The 21783-nt window shown below is 45.9% G+C and overlaps 1 protein-coding gene across 1 annotated transcript in view; it reads right to left on the bottom strand.

Annotated features, from left to right (window-relative positions):
- LOC134983529 (uncharacterized) overlaps nucleotides 1-21783 on the bottom strand; it is a 166272-nt gene that overhangs the window by 105949 nt on the left and 38540 nt on the right. Inside the window, exons 3-4 of the mRNA XM_063949184.1 lie at nucleotides 14434-15389; nucleotides 5182-5748 (exon numbers count right to left, since the gene is read on the bottom strand). Coding sequence (XP_063805254.1) covers nucleotides 5182-5748; nucleotides 14434-15389 — 1523 coding nt within the window. The remainder of the gene's footprint in view (nucleotides 1-5181; nucleotides 5749-14433; nucleotides 15390-21783) is intronic.

The following is a 21783-nucleotide window of genomic DNA, read 5'->3' as shown; positions in this document are numbered from 1 at the left end:
CCATATTAGCATGTACTGCTATGGAGCTGGGTGATGGGGGGAGGGAAGAAACTTCACTCCCTCAATCACCTCCTCCTCGGCAGCCAGCTTGGCGGCATAGCGACGAATGTGTAGGGTCCTTAGCCATGTGGAAGCATTTCCAAGTTACTCACTGAGCCACCACATGGCCAAGAATGTGTTTAGACCAGTGATGGCTAACTAAGACACTCCAGCTGTTGATGAACTACACATCCCAGCATGCCCTGCTACAGTTTTGTTATTTTGCCATGCTAAAACTGATACAGGGCATGCTGGGATGTGTAGTTCAAGAACAGCTAGAGTGTCAAGGTTAGCCATCACTGTCTTAGACTGTTACCAATATCAGCTGGAAAATAACAAATACTATGAAGTCAAGCCAGGGATTAAAGCCAGTGACCCTGACATCACTGTCTGCAGGGTACATCACTGTCCGCTGGGTACATCACTGTCCGCAGGGTACATCACTGTCCGCAGGGTACATCACTGTCCGCAGGGTACATTGCTGTCTGCAGGGTACATCGCTGTCTGCAGGGTACATCGCTGTCTGCAGGGTACATCGCTGTCTGCAGGGTACATCGCTGTCCGCAGGGTACATCACTGTGGGAAGGACGCTTGACCATTAGACTATCGATCCTGCTTAGATTTTTGAACAGCAGACTTTTCTCAAAGCGTATTCTGAGAATGTCACTAATATCAATATCAGGCGGAAAATGACCAATACTATAAACACAGGCTGAGCTCGGGATTTGAAGCAGTTACCCTGACATCACAGCTATTTAGGATGAATGTCAGACTGATATTAAGATAGTAACGCCAGAATTAACGCCGGTTTTATTTGGATTTTTCTTATTGGCTATCCCAAACACGTGATGTCCGTAAGCCAATAAGATGGCGTTTTGAGAACCAAGTAAAACCGAACCCACTTATCTCTAGCAGAAACCATCCGCTCACCTTCTCTGCGTCTCACAAAGTCACGGCGGTTGGAACCAAAAATCTCACATTTGGACTCATTAGACTAAAGTACATTTTATCACTTGTCTAATGTCCGTTCCTTGTGTTTCTTGGCCCAAACAATTCTCTTTTTCTTGTTGTAAAATGCAGGTAGGAGTCTTCCTGGTGCTTCGTTTGGTACAGTGGCTGCCTCTTATTTTAACAAAAATATACGTTATGGCAGGGATGGGGAACCTTCGGCCCTCCAGCTGTTATTGAACTACACATACCAGCATGCCTTGCTACAGTTTTGCTATTTGACCATGCTAAAACTGCTGTAGGGCATGCTGGAATGTGTAGTTCAACAACAGCTGGAGGGCCGAAGGTTCCCTATCCCTGCGTTATGGTAAGAACTTACCGTTGATACCAGAATTTCTCCTATGTCCACAGGATAACATTGGGATATGCCGAAGCGACAGAGGATTGGCACTAAATAGTCATGAGCTTTTTGGCCTCCCAGGATGCATCGGGGCCATCCATATAATCCCGCCCATCGACTCAGTCAAATCAGTTTTTTCACATCATTTAGGTGGGAGCATTATGTAGAACCCTATTCAGGTGAGAAGAACACACATGCACACCCTTCCATACAAGAGGTAAGAGGTTAGTGCTTGTAAAGATCCTCAAATCAGGTGCGTCAGGGTGGGATCCCTGTGGATACCTGTGGACATAGGAGAAATTCCGTTATCAACTGTAATTTCTTTCCATAACGTATATTTCTCCAGTTGGGTCCACATGTTATCCGCAGGATAACATTGGGATTCCGAAAGACATTTTTAGTGGTGGGGACGCTCCTGATTAGACAGGAGAACCTTTCACCCGAATTCAGCATCATGAGAGGCAAAAGTATCCAAGTCGTAATGTCTAATGAATGTGTTGATGGAAGACCATGTGGCTGCCTTACAAATCTTTTCTCTGAAGCCCCACGTTGTGCTGCCCATGAAGGACCTACCTTACATGTAGAGTGAGCAGAGACATTAGCTGTAACAGGGAGATCAGCACGAAAATATGCTTCCGAAATTGTCATTCGAAGCCATCTTGCCAGCGTCTGTTTACTAGCAGGTCATCCTCTTTTGTGAAATCCGTAGAGAATGAATAGAGAATCTTTCTTTCTTATGGGACTGGTACAATCTACGTAGATTCTTAATGCACGGACTACATCCAGCGACGCTTCTCCCGCTGAAAGTCCAGATACCTGAAAAGCCAGGACTACAATCTCTTTGTTAAGGTGAAACTTTGAGACCACCATCGGAAGATAACCAGATCTAGTTCTGAGAACTGCTTTATCTGGATAAAAGATCAGAAAAGGAGACTTACATGACAGCGCTCCTGAATCTGACACTCTTCTAGCTGATGCCATGGTCAGTAGAAAGAGAACTTTAGCTGTCAACCATTTAAGATCTGCTTTCTTCAGTGATTCAAACGGAGCCCCCTGAAGGACCTTGAGAACCAAATTTAAATCCCAGGGTACCGCAGGAGGAACAAAAGGTGGTTGAATGTGCAATATTCCCTGAAAAAAAGTACACACATCCTGTAGGTTAGCAATCTTTCTCTGAAACCATACAGTTAATGCTGATACTTGAACTCTCAAGGAAGCCACCTTTAAACCCTTATCCATTCCTGCTTGAAGGAAATCCAATATCCTGGATGCTGTAAAGGATCTTGGCTCCATACCTCTTTCGCTACACCAATGAACATAGGCTTGCCATATTCGATGATAAGTACAAGCTGAAGAAGGCTTTTTTGCTTTAAGCATGGTTTGAATGACCTGTTGTGAAAATCCTCTTGACTTTAGGATAGAGATTTCAACAGCCACGCTGTCAAAGACAGTCAATCCAGATGGCTGTGATAACAAGGACCCTGCCTCAGTAGATCTGGACATTGAGGGAGCAGAATTGGAGCTTCCATGGACATCGCCCCGGGATCCTTTGTTCTTGACCCGTATGCCGGAGCTTTGTTGTTCAGACAGGACACCATGAGATCTATCTCTGGCAGACCCCATTTGTTTACTAGAGTCTGAAATACTTCCGGGTGTAGTGCCCATTCGGTTTCCTGAATGGTGTTTTAACTGAGAAAGTCTGCTTCTCTGTTCAGTACTCCTGGAACAAACACTGCAGCCAATGCCGGAAGATGGAGTTCTGCCCACCTTAGTATGTGACTTACTTCCTCCATCAATTTTTTGTTGTGAGTTCCTCCTTGATGGTTGAGGTACGCTACTGCTGTTGCATTGTCTGAGCAGATCTGGACTGGTCTTCCTCTCAGAATATCCTTTGCCTGAACTAGAGCCATATATATGTCCCTTATTTCCAACAGATTTATTGGCAGGCATCTTTCCTCTGTGGTCCATTTTCCCTGGAACCAAAGCCTTTCGGACACTGCTCCCCAGCCCTGAAGACTGGCATCCGTTGTGAAGATTTGCCAATCTGATATCTAAAAGGGTCTCCCCTTGTCTAGATGGTCCGTGTGTAGCCACCAGGTTAGTGACCTATTTACGTTTACTGGAAGCTTTATCATCTGATTTTTTATTGTCTGATATCTTCCATTCCATCTGATCAGAATCAGCTGCTGCAGAGGTCTTGAGTGGAATTGTGCATATTCCACCATGTCGAATGTTGACACCATCAGACCCATCACTCGCATTGCTGCATGGATTGATATAGTCTGACTGCAGAAATTCCTGAGTCATTACTTGCACCTTCGATATCTTTTTCCAAGGTAAGATTATTCTTTGTAGACTTGCATCCAATATAGCCCCCAAGTGAACCATCCATTGTGATGGAATCAGAGACGACTTTGCCCAATTTATGGGCCATCCGTGTCTCTGTAGACAAGTTATTGTGTGTTGGAGATGGCTCAAAAGCAATTCCTGGGATTGTGCCAGGATTAGAAGATCGTCGAGGTATGGAAAAATTCTTATCCCCTGCTTGCGGAGATAAGCTGCCATGACCACCATAATCTTGGTAAATACTCTGGGGGCTGTTGCTAGCCAAAATGGCAAAGCCTGGAACTGAAAATGTTGCTGGAGGATGGCTACCCTGAGGTAACACGGATGGGACTGTGTTATGAGCACATGTAGGTAAGCATCCTGTATGTCCAGAGATACCATGTAATCCCCTGGTTCCATGGCCAAAATTATGGAGCGTTACCTTGGGACCCAAATGTATTTGCTTAACATTTTGAGAATAAGAAGTGGTCAGAATGATCCATTTGATTTCTGAATCAAAAATAGGTTTGAGTAAAACCCAGTCCCCATTGTGCTAGGGGGGGGGGGGGTGTACTGGGATAATTACCCCAGACTGAAGCAATTTCTGAACTGCTACTTGCAGGGCACTGGCCTTCAATTTTATATGAGATGGGCTGGTGCAAAAAAAAACCTTGAGGCTGCTTCTTGAAAGGGAAACCATAACTCAGAGATAACACCTTCTGCACCCAAGCATCTGTTGTCGACTGCTCCTATATGTGTGCAAAGTGAAGGAGTCAGCCCCCAACCCTGGAGTCCCCCAGGTGGAGGCCCGCACCCTCAGGCTGATGGCTTCTGTTCTGGCTTGGAAGCTGTCCATCTGGTGGCCATTGCTTCTTACCCCTAGCAGATTTATTGTACTGGGGTTGCATAGATCCATCATTTCCCTTTGCTCTATCTTGCCATCGAAATGGCCGAAATTTCGAACCCCCAGGCTTAGGGTTATAACTGGCCGGAAACCTGACCTTCTTGGATTCGGCTTCCGATTCCAGAATATCTGTCAATTCCTTTCCAAATAGAATATTACCAACGAAAGGCAAAGCTTCCAGAACCTTCTTGGATTCTGCATCTGCTTTCCAGGTACATAGCCAAATTGTTCTGCGAGCGGCTACCGTTAAGGCTGATGCTTTAGAAGCAATCGTACCCATATCAATTGCTACTTCTTCTAATTATAGTGCAGCTTGTTTTATATGGCCTAGATGAGATTCTTGTTCCCTGGTAGGTGCCGAAAGGCCACTTTCTAGTTACTCCGCCCATTCTACCATCGCTTTTGCCATCCAGGTTGAAGCCATAGCTGGCCTTACAACAGCCCCTGATAGAGAAAATATGTTTTTCAAGAAACCATCCACTCTTCTATCTGTGACATCATTTAGTGAGGTAGACGGCAACGGTAAAATAGGTTTTCGCACAAGTCGCACGACGTGTGCATCTACTTTAGGAGGAACTTCTCTTTTTGAACAGTCCGCAATCGGAAAAAGATAGTAAGAATCCCATCTTTTCAGAATTCTATACTTCTTATTGGGTGTAGCCCAAGGCTCTTCCATAATTTCCGCCATTTCCTCTGACCCTGGAAACTCAATCTTAACTGTTTTTGGACGTTTAAACACAGGTGCTTTAGATTTTGATATTGCCTTAGCTGATTCTTCCAGAGACAGAACAGCCTTCATGGCATCAATAAGCTCAGCTATATCCTCTGAGCTGAAACCCTCCGACTGTTCATTATATGGAGTATTTGAATACACTGTATCCTCATCTGTTGTATCATCTTGTGTAGTCTGTAACATAGATGTATCTACCCTGGTTTTAACAGCCTTCTGACTTGTTGCAGCTGCTGGAGATAAACCACAAGAAGGGAGCTGCATGTATGGGTTAATAGTGTAACCTATTCCCGGGGGTGGAACTGCAGGTGCTAATCTGTCAGCTACACTAGACAAGGTTTGTGCGAACACACCCCACAGTGGATCTACTGGTTGCTGAACCGGAACCTGTCTTTTACTTTGCTGAAACGCAAAACAGTTTGCACATAACCCCTCATAAGTTAGATACTGGGTTAACATCACCACTTTACAAGATAAACATGTTAAATGTGTAGGAGTCCCTGATAAAGTATCCTCGTCACTTTTGCCGCTCACAGACATGGTAAATAATCTGTTTTATACAATATACTACACACTCTGTGACTGAAATGCACTTTATATAAATATAGAAGTGATATCAATCTGACCCCAACCCAAGCACCAGCATTGAGGTTCAGAAAATACAGACAAACATATAAAAGTCAGCAATCACACTAGCAGTCAGTCACATGTTATATATTAGACATTGTCATATAAGTATATAATCAACCACAAATACTTTCCCAGTATGTAGGAGTACAACTACCGTAATCTCTTTGTAAACCATTATTTCAAAAAGTTTTTCAGACATATTATGCAGAAAACAACAGTACTGTGCAGGCCTCATATGCACTATGTACCAAAATTACCTATTCATACTAACACAGTAGATAGAATCTTAGTACTGTATAACCCTTACTCAGTAGAGTGGGATACAGGGAGACTCACCCCACTTCCAGGATCAATCAATACGCTTAACAGACGCTGAGTGGATCCAGACGCTACTGGTGTACACTGCCGCTCTGGTAACTGATAAAGGACACAGACGCTCATTGAACCACTAGTGTATGCAGACACTCCTGTCTACGACCCGGTCTCAGCAGTAACACTAGTGTACACAACCGCAGCGGCCTAAGCTGTGACCGAGTTTCCTCGTGGTAGCGTCTGAGCCAGAAGTGAGGTCATCAGTTCATGGACGGGAGATGCCCAGAAACTGGTCATGAACTGGGGGAGGGGCGACCAGGAGAGCGTCTGACTCCCCCCTGCTTACATCAATCCTAGGGATCGTGGCCTCATCCTGGTCCTGACGCCTATGATCCCTAAAGCCTAGTGTTGGAGCACCCATGGTGGTGGTGCATCAACCACTATTTGTAGTCTCCTCCAATACAGTGCAGCTGTGTCCGAATTCCTCTAGTAAGTGGAACCGATGCCTTACCTTCTCCCCGTGATCCGACCACAGCCTGGTAACATCTGCTGGACTGCTAGAACATCCGACACAGACGCCCGCCGAGACAGCACTGTACCCGTAGGTAAGCATTGTTGCGACTCGGTGGAGAGTTGTTGGAGCGACTCTTTCCAGCATGCGTTTAAGACGCTGTTAAGATCACTCAAAACATAGTAAGACTATAAAAAATAAAATAATAAAGCTTAGGGCTGCCTTAACAGCAGCCCTGTGACCATGGTCCGGCTCCTGCCGCACCAAACAAAAAACTGATTAGACTGAGTCGGTGGGCGGGATTATATGGACGAGCCCAATGCATCCTGGGAGGCCAGAAAGCTCGTGACTATTTGGTGCCAATCCGCTGTTGCTCCGGCATATCCCAATGTTATCCTGTGGATAACCTGTGGACCCAGCCCGAGAAAGGACTTATCCCAACAAGTCAAAATTAGAACTATAGAAACAGGGGAATGTGAATAGGATGGTGCCTATACAAATGGAAGTGTGGTAAATGATACGGAAAATTATATTTAATACTTATCCTAAGTTAATTAGGACAACTGGAATTCCTTGATCCAATAGACATCCTCTTTTTGTGCTATCACAGTGGACCCACAGGTACATAGAAGGCATAATGGTCAGGAAATGATGTCTAAAAACTTCCAATGAAAAATATGGATGTATCTACAGTGGGACAAAAAAGTATTTGGACAGCCACCGATTGTACAAGTTTACCCACTTAAAAAGATGAGAGAGGTCTGTAATTTCCATCATAGGTACACTTCACCTGTGAGAGACAGAATCTGCAAAAAAAAAAAAAAAAACACAAGAAATCACATTGTACGATTTTTAAACAATTTACTTGTATATTCTTGTGGAAAATAAATATTTGGACACCTACCAAGCAGCAAGATTTCTGGCTCTCACAGACCTTTTACTATTCTTTAAGAAGCTCTTCTATCCTTCACTCGTTACCTGTATTAATGGCTCCTGTTTGAACTGGTTATCTGTATAAAAGACACTTGTCCACACCCTCAGTCAGACTTCTACCTCTCCACCATGGCTAAGACCAGAGAACTGTCTAAGGACACCAGGGACAAAATTATAGAGCTGCACAAGGCTGGGATGAGCTACTCGACAATAGGCAAGCAGCTTGGTGAGAAGAGATCAACTGTTGGCGCAATTATTAAAAAATGGAAGAAATACAAGATCACTGACAATCTCCCTCGACCTGGGGTTCCATGCAAGATCTCACCTCGTGGGGTATCAATGATCTTGAGGGTGGTGATGAATCAGCCCAAAACTACATGGTGGGATCTGGTCAATGACCTTAAGAGAGCTGGGACCACAGTCACAAAGGTTACCATTAGTAACACACGTCGTCATGGATTGAAATCCTGCAGCGCCCGAAAGGTTCCCCTGCTTAAGCCAGCACATGTCCAGGCCCATCTAAAGTTTGCCAGTGACCACCTGGATGATCCAGAGGAGGACTGGGAGAAGGTAATGTGGTCAGATGAGAGCTAAATCAAACTTTTTGGTATAAACTCCACTCGCCGTGTTTGGAGGGAGAAGAATGATGAATGGCATCCCAAGAACACCATACCCATTGTAAAGCATGGGGGTGGAAACATCATGCCTTGGGGCTGCTTTTCTGCAAAGGGGACAGGATGAATGATCCGTATTAAGGTGAGGATGAATGGGGCCATGTATCGTGAGATTTTGGGCAAAAATCTCCTTCCCTCAGTAAGAGCATTGAAGATGGAACGTGGCTGGGTCTTCCAGCTGTTAGGCGCCGGGGTCCGCTCGTCGGTGCGGCCCGGCGCCTAGCAACCAGGGACGCCGTACGCGTACAGCCGCCGGCTCCCTGGCAATGCTAGACGCCGGGCGCACTGAGCCGCACGGACCCTAGCAACGGGGACACCACTGGCGGACCGCGTTCCCCGTTGCTGGGTCCAGTTAAAATGATTGTGCACCTGTTTCCAGGCCGTGCAGCAAGGCAGCTGCACGGCATTTATGTAATCAAGCCCTGTCAGCAGCTGATTGGAGGACTCCTGTTTATATGCACTCCCAGGGCTTCTCACAGACGCCGGTAATAGCTTCCTGCATGCTGTCATTGTTTGCTGAGTCTGTTTCCAGTCTTGCTGTATCCGGTCGTTCCAGTATTCAGTAGTCCTGTACTCGGAAGTTGTCATCTTGTTCCTGGAGTCCTGATTGATCACCGTTTAACATCCAGTGGTGTTCGTGAGTCGCGGCTTTGCCGTGTGTTGCGGCTTGGCCGCTTTACCATTTATTATTTGTGTTTTGGAGCATTTTGCGGAGGGTTCCGCTTCCACAGGTCCACTCTGGTATCCGGCGGTGCTGGGTAGGAGTATTGGACAAGTGGATTTTTGGTTGTCCTTTTCCCTGGCGGTTTTTCCGCACATACTTCAGGTCTTTGCTAGTTAGCTTGTTGCCCCTGGCCTGTTGTCAGTCAGAGGTCCTCTTGTTATCATCCTGCCTCGGATTTCCCTTTGTCTCTCATTAAGACCGGGGGGCACCGGAGTTGGGCAGACATAATCCGCCCTTCAAACATGGCTGCCATGGGCTCAAGAAACCATAGTCTCGCAAGGGATCTCCGATAGCACGGGTGAGACAATAGAGTTAGGGCGCCAGGGGCAACTAGTCTTTCCTGCTCCCGTTACCAACATTCCATTCCAGCGCTCTGATCATTGTCATAAGATCTCCTCTGGTCAGGAGTGCTGTAATCATAACACCAGCATGATAATGACCCTAAACACACCACCCGGGCAACTAAGGAGTGGCTCCGTAAGAAGCATTTCAAAGTCCTTGAGTGGCCTAGCCACTCTCCAGACCTCAACCCAGTAGAAAATGTGTGGAGGGAGTTGAACGTCCGTGTTGCCCGGGGACAGCCCCAAAACACGACAGATCTAGAGAAGATCTGCATGGAAGAACAGGCCAAAATGGGTGGTATTCATGTGACAGGCGGTCGGGAGACAGACAGTCACATGACCTCCACCGACATCCCGCCCCCTCACTATCCCGATGGTCGGCATGCCGACCAACAGGGACTATTTCTATTCGTGGGTGTCCACGACACCCATAGAGTGGGAATAGAACCCGTGGTAACCTCAGGTCGCCACCGAGCCCGCAAGGGGCTTGCTGCACTCAACCTTCCCTCCGGGATCCCAGCGTCGGTATGCTGACCGGCGGTCTCCTAACTGCCAGTCAGACATACTACACCCAGCCAAAATACCTGCTACAGTGTGTGCAAACCTGGTCAAGAACTACAGGAAACATTTGACTTCTGTAATTGCCAACCGATGTTATATTACAAAGTGTCGAGTTAAACTTTTTGATTGTCCAAATATTTTTTTTCCACAAGAATAAACAAATAAATAGTGTAACAATCATACAATGTGATTTCCAGATTCTGTCTCTCACAGGTGAAGTCTATGATGGAAATTACAGACCTCTCATCTTTTTAAGTGGGTCAACTTGCACAATCGGCGGCTGTCCAAATACTTTTTTGCCCCACTGTATGTTCAAGATTATTCTATACATGAGATTATAATGTGGTACTCCTTATGAAAGTGAATGATCTTTTTTTAGTAGATTAGAGGTGGCGTACCTCACTGACACAATATGATGTGCTATAACCCTGATAATGGTTTCTTTATATCTTAACCCCATAAATAAGATATGCAGGTGATCTTAGGAACAGCATACCTCACTTACATAGTGAGGAACAGTATAACACACATCAAGGTATCGTTTTCATAAGATACGTCTCAAGCGTACCATTACTCACAATGAATACAGCATAACTCCACATATAAAGGTCTCTGCGTCAAATAGACTTGAACAGTGATGCAATAAAGGTACAATTTATTTCACAAATTGTTTAAAATGGTTGAAAAAATAAACATACAAGCCTTAGGGGGAGGGGGCTGTGTGAGATCCCAGCAAGGAAGAATATATGATTTTGTTGAGCTGAGGTCCGGTAATGAAGCTCCAAATGCCAAATATAGAGAAATAAAATAGGTCTTACCTTACATGGGAGACACAAATCCACCTCACCTGTGTAAAGACCTTCTTTGGGCAACGCGTTTCAAGTCTTGGGTGCCTTTTTCAAGGCATGCCTCGAAAAAGAGTCCCCTCAGACTCGAAACGCATACAGAAAGAGTCCCCCCTCCCGTAATGTCATCCACTATTCACATGAGCTGTCAAAATTGGACATAGCCAAAATAACAAGTACATACAGTCACTATTGGTGGTTCTGGGCTCCGGACAGTTCAAGGGAAATCGCACAGTCACAATGCCAGTGTGTGTACCCACCTTTACACACCAGACGAGAGATTTATACACAGCAACACTGATATTATGTGGACACAAAAGTAACAATACAAGTGACACAGTAACAGGAAATTGTTTCTGTCACCATAGCGACAATTATCTGGAAATAAGATAATACACAGACACATAAAAAGACTCAACGGAAATCTTTTGTTTTTAAACTTTATTTCATATCTTTAATACACAGATTTTTCTCTATATTTTAAACTTAAAAAATACTTTACTCTGCACATGGACAAAATATCCTTTAAAGCACAGAAACAATTCCAGTTACATTATAGTATTGCAGGTAAGTAAAACAGATACATATCAGGAGAGCCAAAACCCTATGGGGGTCATTCAGACCCAGCCGCATTAGCGGCCCACAGCCGTTTGCTGGTGTTGGCAAAATGCACATGTGCAGCGGCCGTGCGGACACGCACATTGCGGCCGCATACCTGAGGGGCGAATGCCGGCGGGCCAGGACCATTTTCCGGAGGGCTGGGTGATGTCACATCTGCGTTCATCTCTGATTAACCCCCTATAAGCTTCCAGAGTGCACCTCATATCTCATCTTTTCTAAGTTACTACAAATGATATGAGATCGGTAGCAGCACTACTTTCAGGATTATTACACAGAACACACATAAAGGCTGACACAGCAAATAACAGTAACACATACAAGGGATTAATTAGAAATAAGGAAACAATCATTAAGTCTAATCATCAACTGGTTCTGTGCGGGACTCATACACCTCTTTACTGCCTCCAGCAGCCCCCGGTACTGCACTGTGACCATCCGCCCTGTCTCCCCCACTACTGCCACTGCCCTGTCTCCACCCACTACTGCCACTGCCCCATCTCCCCCCACACTAAAGGGCCCTACTCACTGGCCGACCCGCCGCCGAGCTGCCCGACGGCGGATACGGCCGACGAGCGACCCGGCGGCGGGGGGGCAGTGACGGGGGGAGTGAAGTTTCTTCACTCCCCCCGTCACCCGGCTGCATTGAAGTGCAGGCTAATATGGACGAGATCGTCCATATTGGCCTGCATGCACAGCCGACGGGAGATCAGCGATGAACGAGCGCGGGGACGCGCATCGTTCATCGCTGTAGTCTCCACACTGAAAGATATGAACGAGTTCTCGTTCATTTATGAACGAGATCGTTCATATCTTTCAAATTATCGCTAGGTGTGTAGGGCCTATAACAGAACAAAATGTAAGTTGCTCAAATCAATTAGGAAGTACAATTCAGGTGCATGAAAGGGAGGGGGTAGTCTGGCTAGAAATACATTGGGGATAAACCCCTGGTGTCCCCCAGCACACCGAGCTGTACCTGTACCATCTCCCCCCACTACTGCCACCACCCTGTCTCCCCTCTTGCTCGCCACCTTGTGTCCCCCCTCTTTTACCTCAGCACTGCTTGGGGACAATATTACCCACAGACAGTGCCTCCGGCAGCCTCCGCTACAGCACTACTGCCACCCACCCTGTATCCTCCCCTGACATCTCAGCACTGCTTGGGGATTCTTGGTACTGCTGGTAACAGTCCTTCATCTGCAGGTGGAATTTAGAAAGCAGTGCAGTAAGGAGGCAGAAGCTGCTTCTGGTACCATGGACCCTGGTCATGTAAGGCTAGGAGAGTCAGTAAGATTATGTAATAGAGTCACCATCTTACAGGCAGCCGGTGAAGGGAATGGGTGTTATGTGGCAGGAACGGGCTGGTTAGGTAACAGCCTGGCTGCTGTATTCTGTACAAGCTACAACAGGTGCAATTCTTTTGGTGGGAGACCCAGGTAGAGGACATTGCAGTAGTCACCAGGACTGAGTCACAGCTAAATGGCATCACCCACACCTGGAGCTCAGCTAGACAACCATGTAGGATTGGTACTGGGTTCTCAGTACCCAGAGCAAAAGACAGGTCATCTGCATAGCAGTGGTAGATGAGGGCATGACATCTGATTATTTCACCCTGCAGTAACATGTATATTGCAAAAAGCATAGAAGATATAAGAACGTTGAAGAGCAATGCATGGCAATAAGGATACTCCAGAAGATTAAAATGGTTTCCCACCTGAGTGATGTCTAGTGTGCTGATTTATTTCTCAGAGTATGGAAATGACTTTGCTGATATATAACAAGTTGTGATTTCTGTGTAAAACATTTTACACACTCAGAATAAGAAAATGGCCTCTCACCTGTGTGACCTCTCATGTTTAATAAGATCTGATTTGTGTGCAAAACATTTCCCAAACTCAGAACATGGAAATGGTTTCTCACCTGTGTGACTTCTCTGATGTGTAAAAAGATCTAATTTTCGTGTAAAACATTTCCCACACTCTGAGCAAGAAAATGGCTTCTCACCTGTGTGACTTTATTATTATTATCCTTTATTTATATGGCACCACAAGGGTTCCACAGCACCTAATTACAGAGTACATAAACAAATAATCAAACAGGAAAACAGCAACTTACAGTTGATGACAGTATAGGACAAATACAGGGTAAATAAACATAGTTACATCAGCAGACTGCTTGATTTGATGCAGTTGAAGATTCTTAAAGTAAGAAAGAATAAGCACATGAGGGAAGAGGGCCCTGCTCGTGAGAGCTTACATTCAAGCTTACATTCTAAAGGGGAGGGGTAGACAGACAGGGGTGACACAGATGGGGTACATAGAGAGCGTGGAACAGATGGTTAGGATGAGATTTGGCTGGGTTTGGTGAAGTGGGTCTTGAGAGCCTGTTTAAAGTTTTGTAGAGAGGTGGAGAGTCTGAGAAAGAGAGGTAGGGAATCCCAGAAAAGTGGTGCAGCACGTGAAAAATCTTGGAGGAGTGGGAGGAAGTAATCTGTAGGCAGGAGAGTTGGCGTGCATTAGAAGAGCGAAGAGGACGGGTGGAAGTGTAAAGGGAGATAAAGTCAGAGATGTAGATAAACTTTTGATCGGGGTCATTTGGGTAGTTTCTGTTGTCATTATGATTTAAAAAGAGTAAACACAGTTGTTTGACAATAAATGGCTTTACCCAACCACATGAGTGAAAGAAAAGTTTGTGAGCTATTCATATTCGCTGACAAATGGCCAGAAAATGGCCAGAAAATCACAAATTCTGCTAGGGTATGTAAACTTATGAGCACAACTGTATAACAAGATCTAATTTCCATGTAAAACATTTCCCACACTCTGAGCAAGAAAATGGCCTCTCACCTGTGTGACTTCTCTCATTCTTAATAAGATCTGATTTGTGTGCAAAACATTTCCCACAATCAGAACATGGAAATGGCTTCTCACCTGTGACTTTGCTGATGTGTAACAAGTTGTGATTTCCAAGTAAAACATTTCCCACACTCATAGCAAGAAAATGGCTTCTCACCTGTGTGACATCTCTTATGTTTAATAAGATCTGATTTCTGTGCAAAACATTTCCCACACTCAGAACATGGAAATGGATTCTCACCTGTGTGACTTCTTTGATGTATAACAAGATGTGATTTCTGGATAAAACATTTCCCACACTCAGAGCAAGAAAATGGCTTCTCACCTGTGTGACTTCTGTTATGTCTAACAAGATGTGATTTGTGTGCAAAACATTTCCCACACTCAGAACATGAAAATGGCTTCTCACCTGTGTGACTTCGCTGATGTATAACAAGATCTGATTTGCGTGCAAAACATTTCCCACACTCAGAACATGGAAATGGCTCCTCACCTGTGTGACTTCGCTGATGTATAACAAGATCTGATTTGTGTGCAAAACATTTCCCACACTCAGAACATGAAAATGGCTTCTCACCTGTGTGATATCTCTGATGTTTAATAAGATCTGATTTGTGTGCAAAACATTTCCCACACTCAGAACATGGAAATGGCTTCTCACCTGTGTGACTTCTCTGATGTGCAACAAGATCTGATTTGTATACAAAACATTTCCCACACTCAGAACATAGAAATGGCCTCTCACTTGCCTTACCTGTCTGTGGGTTAATAGGCTTTGTGTTCTGTGTAAAAAATCTGGCACCTATAGAACAGGGAAACTCTATATCTATTGTCAGAACTGTACCAGATACACCAATATCAGAGTGATCAGAAGAACATTTTGCAGGATCAGGGGGACCAGCTGATAAAGCTGGATGTATAATTGGGGTAATGGGGTTATCTCCTGGAGATTCTTGTCTACTGTCATTTTCTTTTATGTCACAATCCGGGGATAACATTAGATGTCCTTCTGAGATATTCCTGCTTGTGTGTCCATCTGCTGGAAATAAAATACATTATGTAAATGTGACTTTTCTGTAACAATATTAATCTTGCAAATAATAGATGACTCTCTGGGACACTTAATTGTAAATGTGTATGTATAATAAAACATAACTTTTAATAAAGGCTTTATAATATTGTGTCTCAGACGATCATTGTGTCCACCCTCCTGAGAACACTCACAATAACATATGTAATATTATAATAAGACTTAGATATATCTCTCTCTTGTACTGGTAACTAACCATGAAGTATAAATGGAGATGTAGTCACTCGCCAAGTCCTTGTCACAACTGAGGGTTTAGGCTGACGGGAGGAAGCCTCAGTTGTAGGGGCTGAGATGAAATTAAACTTGGGAGGTTAATCAGACCCCTGGACATGTAAGTGCAGAATGATTACCCGAAGGTGTGACCATGACAACCAGGTTAAAATTCAAAATAAAAGTTTAACAGACTCCGTGAAACAACAAGCAGCATTCAAGGTTTAGCAACTGACAGTGGCAAATAACACAGTTCCTGGAACACGTAACAATGAAAGGTATCACAGAGCACTGGTAGGTTAGAACAGATGTTAAAGTCCTTTGATGGAAAAAACCTTACCAGGCCTGGTTGTAGTAGTGGAGATAGCCGAGGAACATGCCAGTAGTTGTAACAGGTGAATCTGTAACTTGAGTATGCTGCTGTATCAGCTGGATGGAACCAGCCAGGTGGTAAGACACGGAGTGGATGCTGAATGGAATCAGCCGGGTGATGAAACACAGAGTGGGTGCTGAATGGAATCAGCCAGGTACTAAAGTCACGGAGTGGATGCTGGATGGAACCAGCCAGGTGATAAAATACAGAGTGGATGATGTGAGATGCTAGGGAGCGTAGAAACTGAATAGCTGATAGATGATTACCGGTGGTAGTGGATACTGCTGATAAGATAGGATCCGCTGGATCAGCACCGGTGTTTTGTAGAAGCTGGAATCGGTTGAAAGCTGGCTGCTGGAAGCAGATAGTAGATAGCTGGAAACTGGATAGCCACGGAAGTCAGGCTGCACCGCAAGATGGAAAGCTGGTGCGGGTCTCTTTGTGGATGCTGGAGACAGGAACTGGAACCTGGAGAAACAAACCACAGGAGAGAGAGACTGGAACAAGGTATGACATTCAAAGCACTGACATCTATCTGGCCCAGACACAGGATACTTATACCTGCCGCTATGCAGGCATTGGCTAGGCAATTATGCAGATTCCAGAGATGGTGGAGTGGAAGAATTGGAGCATGTGATCAAATCCAACATGGCTGCGCCCATGCTGGAACCTGGAGGGAAAACTGGTTTGAAATGAAATGTGCAAACATAGTGATAATGGCGGCGCCGGCCGCGGAGGACAGGAGACGCCAGATGACAGTTATATGCTGAGACACTTGGAGGGCAGCAGAGGCCGCGGCAGGTATGATACACTATTCTGAGAACCTGCAGCAATAACACAGGAACGGCGGCGGAGGCCGCGAAGGACGGGAGACGCCATGTTGGATTCAAACATGGTGCCGCTGTGGTAGTATATCAGAATGACAGGAGGGATGTGCAGAGTGTTGACACAGATGAGATCCGGACTTGGAATGCTGGGCCAGTCTCAGAAGACACTTAAACGGCAGGTAATGGCATCCAGATACCCGGATCGTGACAGCACCCCCCCTTTAGGAGTGGCCCCAGGACACTTCTTAGGCTTTAAAGGAAACTTTGAGTGGAAATTTCGGACCAAGGCAGGAGCATGGACGTCTGAGGCATTGGTCCAAGAGCGTTCTTCAGGACCATAGCCCTTCCAGTCAATGAGATACTGTAACTGACCGTAACGGAAACGTGAGTCCAAAATCTTGGCCACCTCGTACTTGACTCCCTGTTGAGTCTGAACTTTGGGAGCTAGAGGAAGTGCGTAATGAAACGGATTCAGGATCAGCGGTTTCAACAAGGAAACATGAAATGTCCTAGGTATTTTCAAGAAGGATGGTAACTGTAATCTGTAGGCAACAGGATTGATGACTTGTTCAATCTTGAAGGGACCGATGTAGCGAGGTGCAAATTTCATGCTGGGAACTCTCAACCTCAAATTCTTCGTGGACAACCACACACGATCACCCACCTTGAGAGCAGGAAACACTCTACGCTTCCTATCGGCAAACTTCTTATACCTGGATGAGGCTTTAAGCAGGTGTTAGGATTCTGTTCAGTATTTATCTGGTGTCAGCTGATCCATATGTGTTCTGTTCCTTGGCTCTGTGTACATGCAGCTCAGCAGGTGCACAGCGTTTGTAATTACTAGTGAACACTCCCAGCCTGGCCTTGTTCATTGGTTAGTGTGGCTGTTAAAGGCCAGCTAGCTGAGTTCTCAGACGCCGGTGATATTATACTACTTTCCTGCCTGAACGACCGGCTTGCCTGGTGTCTTCGTCCTAGCTCCTGTTCATGCCGAGAAGCCTGGTTTTCCAGTTCATGTAATCCTGCCACAACCATTCTTGCCAGCTCATGTTCATGCCAGAACTATTTAGTTTAGTATCATGGACTTTTTACTGTGATCTCTGGATCCTCTAGTATTCACTATTCGTGTTACATGTACTATGGACTTCCTCTGTGCCTGCATGCTATTTGCTTTGTTATACAAATCCTGCAATCAGTTCCGTGGATTATAATACTCTGATTCTTTATTCAACTGTCTCATTACTCTGCTGCAATTCTCAGTCTGCAAACCCATTTATTCTTAGCTCACATTGTACCCTGGATTGTACTGTGATTCCTCTGCCATACCTCATTCTACCACTGCTATAATAAATACTTAGTATTCCTGCACTTCTGTGGACATTCATTACCTGCAACAGTGGTTGTTATACATTCTAGTCCTGTAATCAAGTCCTGGCTCTTACCTGTTATATTTCTCACCTGCTGTCCATCATCAGTGTAAGTGTGCTGCACATTCCATTATTAAAGGGACAGTCCATATTCTGCTAATCCTTAATTCTGCTACAACACACTCAAGTTATTACAGTATTCCCCAGTGTAACATTGGTTAACCATTTCTATGTCACATTGCACCTACCAGTACCTCCAGTAGTGATTCTCTCCTTGTAATTCACCTGCCAAACAATTAGAGGCAGGTGAATCATAACATTATCACCGGCCAAAAAACACACTACTGGAGTAGTATGCTCAGAATGGACCCAGTCGTTTCAAGTCCAGTCCAGATCTCAGCCGGTCAGACTCATGTTGCAGATCCAGTTCCGCGTCTTCTGAGCAAGCTGCAGAACTTTGAGAGTACACAGACACTGCTGTTATAAGCCTTTTTAGGAATATCTTCTCGTGTGGATCTGCTGCAGCAGCAGAGTATTCCAACCTCTCAAAGTGTCCTGGAGGCAGTTAATCCTTGCCATAATCAGCCTGGTGAGGACAATATTGTTGGTACATTTTCTTGCAACTGTTCCAAGTCCCCCCTGTCCCATGGTGGAGTGAATCCTGAGCGACTGAGTAATTTGTTCGTGAAAATTGAGCAGTTACAAACGTTTTTTACTGGTATAACTCAATTGATACCAGACATTTTTGGGAGTTTTCTGGACCTTTTCAAAGCTTACTCTCAGGTTTCTGAGACCAATGTGACTACAGACTCCTGCTTCCCCACTACTGAAATTCCCTCGTCAGGTTGGGGTGAAGGGAGATTTCGAAGTTACCTGCGACCCAGACTTTCTGAAGCTGAACGCCAGCGGCGTATTGAGAATGGTCTCTGTCTCTATTGTGGGAGTGCTGAACACCTGATTAAAGACTGTTCATTATGCAGGTTCAGAAATAGTGATAAACTTCAGCCTTCCAGGGTTCAAGCTGATAAATCACTCAATGTCCTTCCAGACCCTATTTCTCCCAAAAAGCTTGCCCAAAAGAAAACTCTTATTTACAATTGGAGTCCTGTGACGAGGGGCTCAGAACTTAAATTTGGGAACCAGCAGGAGACTATTAAGTCTCTTATCAACAGTGAGGTGTTCACCGCCTGTGCCCCAGGAGGGGTCTCGAGTGGCTGTGCCCCAGGAGGGGTCTCGAGTGGCTGTGCCCCAGGAGGGGTCTCGAGTGGCTGCGCCCCAGGAGGGGTCTCGAGTGACTGCGCACCAGGAGGGGTCTCGAGTGGCTGCGCCCCAGGAAGGGTCTCAAGTGGCTGCGCCCCAGGAGGGGTCTCGAGTGGCTGCGCCCCAGGAGGGGACTCGTGTGCCAAAGCCCCAGGAGGGGACTCGTGAGCCAAAGCCCCAGGAGGGGTTCCCACTGCCCTTGCCTCACGGCATGAGGACCCGTCTGCCCTTGCCTCACGGCATGAGGACCCGTCTGCCCTTGCCTCACGGCATGAGTACCCGTCTGCCCTTGCCTCACGGCATGAGGACGCTGTTTTCCCTTCCATCGGGCAAGCGAGGACTGCCGTGTCAACGGTCAGTCCAAATGTTGTCTTGTCTTTCAGGGTCACTCAGTCATCCAAGTCTGCCTTGCCAGAGGTCCGAGAGGTGCCCGCCTTGCCAGAGGTCCGAGAGGTGCCCGCCTTGCCAGAGGTCCGAGAGGTGCCCACCTTGCCAGAGGTCCGAGAGGTGCCCGCCTTGCCAGAGGTCATGCCAAGGCCTGTCCAGCCCCAGGAGGGGGTTCTGCCTGTCCAGCCCCAGGAGGGGGTTCTGCCTGTCCAGCCCCAGGAGGGGGTTCTGCCTGTCCAGCCCCAGGAGGGGGTTCTGCCTGTCCAGCCCCAGGAGGGGGTTCTGCCTGTCCAGCCCCAGGAGGGGGTTTTGCCTGTCCAGCCCCAGGCGGGGGTTTTGCCTGTCCAGCCCCAGGAGGGGGTTTTGTCTGTCCAGCCCCAGGAGGGGGTTCTGCCTGTGCAGCCCCAGGAGGGAGTTCTGCCTGTCAAGATTCCAGAAAGGGTAGTTGATGGCCTTTCACCAAAAGGGTCAGCAAACCCTGAAGTCCCAGGATGGGTTCCAGTTTTCGTGTCCAGTTCTGAAGGCCCGGGTGGGGCATCTGATCCTGCAGCCCTAGAAAGGGCATCTGATTCTAGTTCTAGTGTTAAACATTGTGCCTCAGAGTTGATTTCCAGTATGAACACAGCTTTCTCAGACTGTATCCAAAATGCCTCCAAACACAATCATGTCAGATCTGTTAGTTTTTGTTCCAAGAAAGATCTCCATTGTAATACTCCAGGGAATATTGTCTTTGAAGGAGATCTTGCCCAATTCCGTGCCCTGGCTCGCCAGTATCTCATATACATCGAATCAGACTCGTCAATCAGCATCACTCCTCCCAATGCAGTTAATTATTTCCTCAGATCCTTCAGAGGGGAAGCTTTGGACTGGGCCAAACCCTTCATCAAGTCCAAGGATCCATTGCTCTCTGATCTTCCTGCCTTCATTAAAGCGGTACAACAAAGATTCACCCCAAAATCAGACTGTTCAAAGTTGTCCATAGATTCAAATTCTGCCGTATCTATTTCCAGTCAAAGTCTACCTGTTCCGGTCCGTAAAGTTAATTTAACTGCTTCTGCTAATGAGTCTCCATGTCTTGCTGATCCTAAAGAGAAATTTCCTGCCCTACCAGTTCCTGGGAAGAACTTTAAGTTTCGTAAGTCTCAAGTAGGGGCTTCATGTCCTGTTGGTCCTGAGAAAGTTCTTCCTTCTGTCAAGTCTGAAAGGAAAGTTCAGTCTGTGGGTCCTGTTAAAGACTCTCATTCTTTTGATCCTGACCAAGACCCAGACTCTATTATCTTTAATGGGAGGTTGGAGCAATTTCGAGATCTGTTACTTCAAGTTCGGGAATTGGGTCCATGCCTTTCCTCTGATGCTGAGACAATTCTATTCTTGGGCATGGCCTTCAAGGGGGAGGCTCTGAAATGGCTTAAACCACTCATCTCTTCAAACGATCCTATTCTTCAAGACTTGAAAGCCTTCAGTAAAGCTGTTACTAAAAGATTTAGTGATCCTGAAAAAGATTTTTTGGAATGTTCTGAGAGTCCGGCCTTGTCCACGAAAGAACCTTCTATTACTGAAGTCGGATCACCTTTGAGGAATCAGCACACGAATGACTCGTCATCTCACAAAGACTGCAGGCTTCCAAAATCTTCTCCAAAAAAACAAACCAAGTACATAATTTCTGGCTGTATGTCATTTTCCTCCCCACACAATTGGTCTTCTGAAAATTCCTGTAATTTGAACTCATCTGCTCAGTCTGTCAAGTCTTTATCTTCTGCTAAGAAAGCTGTGGTTTTGCCTTGTGACGTTGACTCCAATTCAGATTATGACTCTGTAGCTGAAGAAGCTCTGTTATTGGAGTCACCTGTAAGTTATGACAATGTCTTTATGCTTCCAGTGGTAAAACCAAAACGGTCCCGTAAGAAGAAGCATTGTCG

The sequence above is a fragment of the Pseudophryne corroboree genome (genome assembly GCF_028390025.1).
Source record: "Pseudophryne corroboree isolate aPseCor3 chromosome 3 unlocalized genomic scaffold, aPseCor3.hap2 SUPER_3_unloc_17, whole genome shotgun sequence".
Classification (NCBI taxonomy): domain Eukaryota; kingdom Metazoa; phylum Chordata; class Amphibia; order Anura; family Myobatrachidae; genus Pseudophryne; species Pseudophryne corroboree.
This window is presented reverse-complemented; position numbering and strand designations above follow the sequence as displayed.